Source organism: Plasmodium gonderi (genome assembly GCF_002157705.1).
Source record: "Plasmodium gonderi DNA, contig: Pgo-contig_249, whole genome shotgun sequence".
NCBI classification, from domain to species: domain Eukaryota; phylum Apicomplexa; class Aconoidasida; order Haemosporida; family Plasmodiidae; genus Plasmodium; species Plasmodium gonderi.
This window is the reverse complement of record NW_021629161.1, coordinates 4,416-6,611: the sequence shown is the minus strand read 5'-3', so window position 1 is coordinate 6,611 and position 2,196 is coordinate 4,416. Positions and strand designations below refer to the sequence as shown.

The 2,196-nt window shown below is 20.7% G+C and overlaps 1 protein-coding gene across 1 annotated transcript; it reads left to right on the top strand.

Annotated features, from left to right (window-relative positions):
• PGO_002350 (variable surface protein) lies at positions 1-1,076 on the top strand (the record flags this gene model as incomplete). Its single annotated transcript, XM_028691114.1, has 3 exons — positions 1-15; positions 141-791; positions 921-1,076. 3 exons carry the CDS (start codon positions 1-3, stop codon positions 1,074-1,076), a joined length of 822 nt encoding a protein of 273 aa, XP_028546915.1.
• Positions 1,077-2,196: the final 1,120 nt, after the last annotated feature.

Here is a 2,196-nt window from a genome sequence, read left to right as displayed (position 1 = left end):
ATGGGAAAATCATTTGTACATTTAATTATCATAATTTTTCAACGTTATTTTATATTTTATATCATATTCTTTATATATTATAAATTATTGTTCACTATTGTGTAATTCTTACCATTATAATAATTTACTTTTCTTTTTAGTATACTCTTGTATCTTTATTTCCTATATATAGTAATATTATGGATAAATTTAAAAATATGTCTCCATCATCTGTATGGCAAGAAGCTTGTTCTGATGAAAAAAATGGAATTTCAATAAATACGACAACGTGTTACCAGACGTTTTTGTTTTTATCTGAGTTACAATCGATGAATCATGAAACGTTAATAGAAGCGGGCTGCAATTATTTGTATTATTGGTTAGAGAATAATAGTGGGGGAACATATTATAATCAGGAAAATACAAATCTATTTTATAAATTTCTCACAGTGTATGGTAAGTCATTGTTAAAAATACCACATAAATGCAAGGCACATAATGTATTTATTACAATGAGCGATTCTATAATTCTGAAACTCATAGATGATATGTATACAGAATATAATAGTTTAAATTGGAGAAAAATGTACGAAATGGGTGAAAATATATTAATGAATTTTTATAGTAAAGCAGATTTGTTTATAAGTCAGTATAACGAACATATTGAAACTAATGAGATGGCAAGTAGTGAAATTAGAGGTATCCCTGTATCTGAAAAAGAAAACTCTTGCAAAACTAATATATTATTTCCCATAGTAGTTACATTTGTAGTGACGACATTGTCATCTATATTGTTATTTATTTTTTTTAAGGTTAGTTATCTTTACATTTACATATATATATTCTATAAAGAAATATTTCAAATAATTGAAAACAAAAAATTCTCATAATAAAGGAACTTATATTATTTATTATATAAATATATTTTTACTATGAAATAGTTTACAGCATTTGGCCCTTCTCTAATCTATAAAATATTCAGGAAAAGAGATTACTTGAGTAATATACATGGAAAAAGAAATGAATTGCAACATTCTGTAATATCTGAATGTACATTAAATAATACAAGATATAATGTATTATATAATTGTGATTAATTTTACTGTAGAATATGCAAATGAAAAGAATATTATATTTAGACAAAAAAAATATATATTTGCATCCAATATCATAGATAAGGCTTTTCTAATTTTTTTTACTATGAAATGATATAATACATGCAATAAATAAAACAACGGTAAATATTACCTGGTCAATTCAGTATAACATTCTTTATAAGTAAATAATATAACAATTCTCAATACATAATTTAATAATACCATAATTAACATATGTATTATTAATAAAGTTTTAAGTTGACTTGTTATAGTACAAACTATTTTTCAGGAATATGTTTTTTACATTTTTTAAACGGTAACTTATAAATAAAATATTAATAAACTATCAAATATATTTAAAACTGTATGTGCAAATAAAAAATTAAAACAAAAATTGAAGGTAATTAAAGTAAATTATTTTTATCTAAAATATATTATTTTATTATATTATCTAACATAAAATTGCATTTATAATTCAGAATTGCGCAATTTAATAATTAACTCTGAAACCTAATTTATACTACATTACTTTATCATGTGTTACATATTAATGTATATATATATTGATGAGGTCATAAAGAGTATTATTAAAAACTGCTCAACAAAAATTAATATTACAAAAGCTTTTTAACTCATGAAAATTTTTTTATAAAGTCTAATTTCAAGTGTTTACTTTTAAATATAATATATAACTAAAAAAATTTACACGCTTTAATTAAAATTTACTGATATTTTCTATAATTCATATAATTTATTCTACCTGTGAATTCTATTATTATATTCATTGTGTTGAATTATCATTTATTCACAGTTATTATTATTTTTATCTTACTTTTTTCTTTAAAAAAATATGTTTTCTTACTAGTTATACATTATTCATTGAATGTTACAATATTTTAATTTATTTTTTATATAAAAATTAAAACAATTGATGATAAAACAAAATAAAATTGCAATATCTTTTACAAAGAAAAGTTGTTTACTGGTTAAATATAAAACTAATACGAAATAAAAAGGAGAACTAAAACAGTTTATTTCATATATTATAGAGATTGTGTGCCAAAAAAATAATGAAATATTATATTTATGTTTAATATTTTAATCTAATCCAAATACTAGA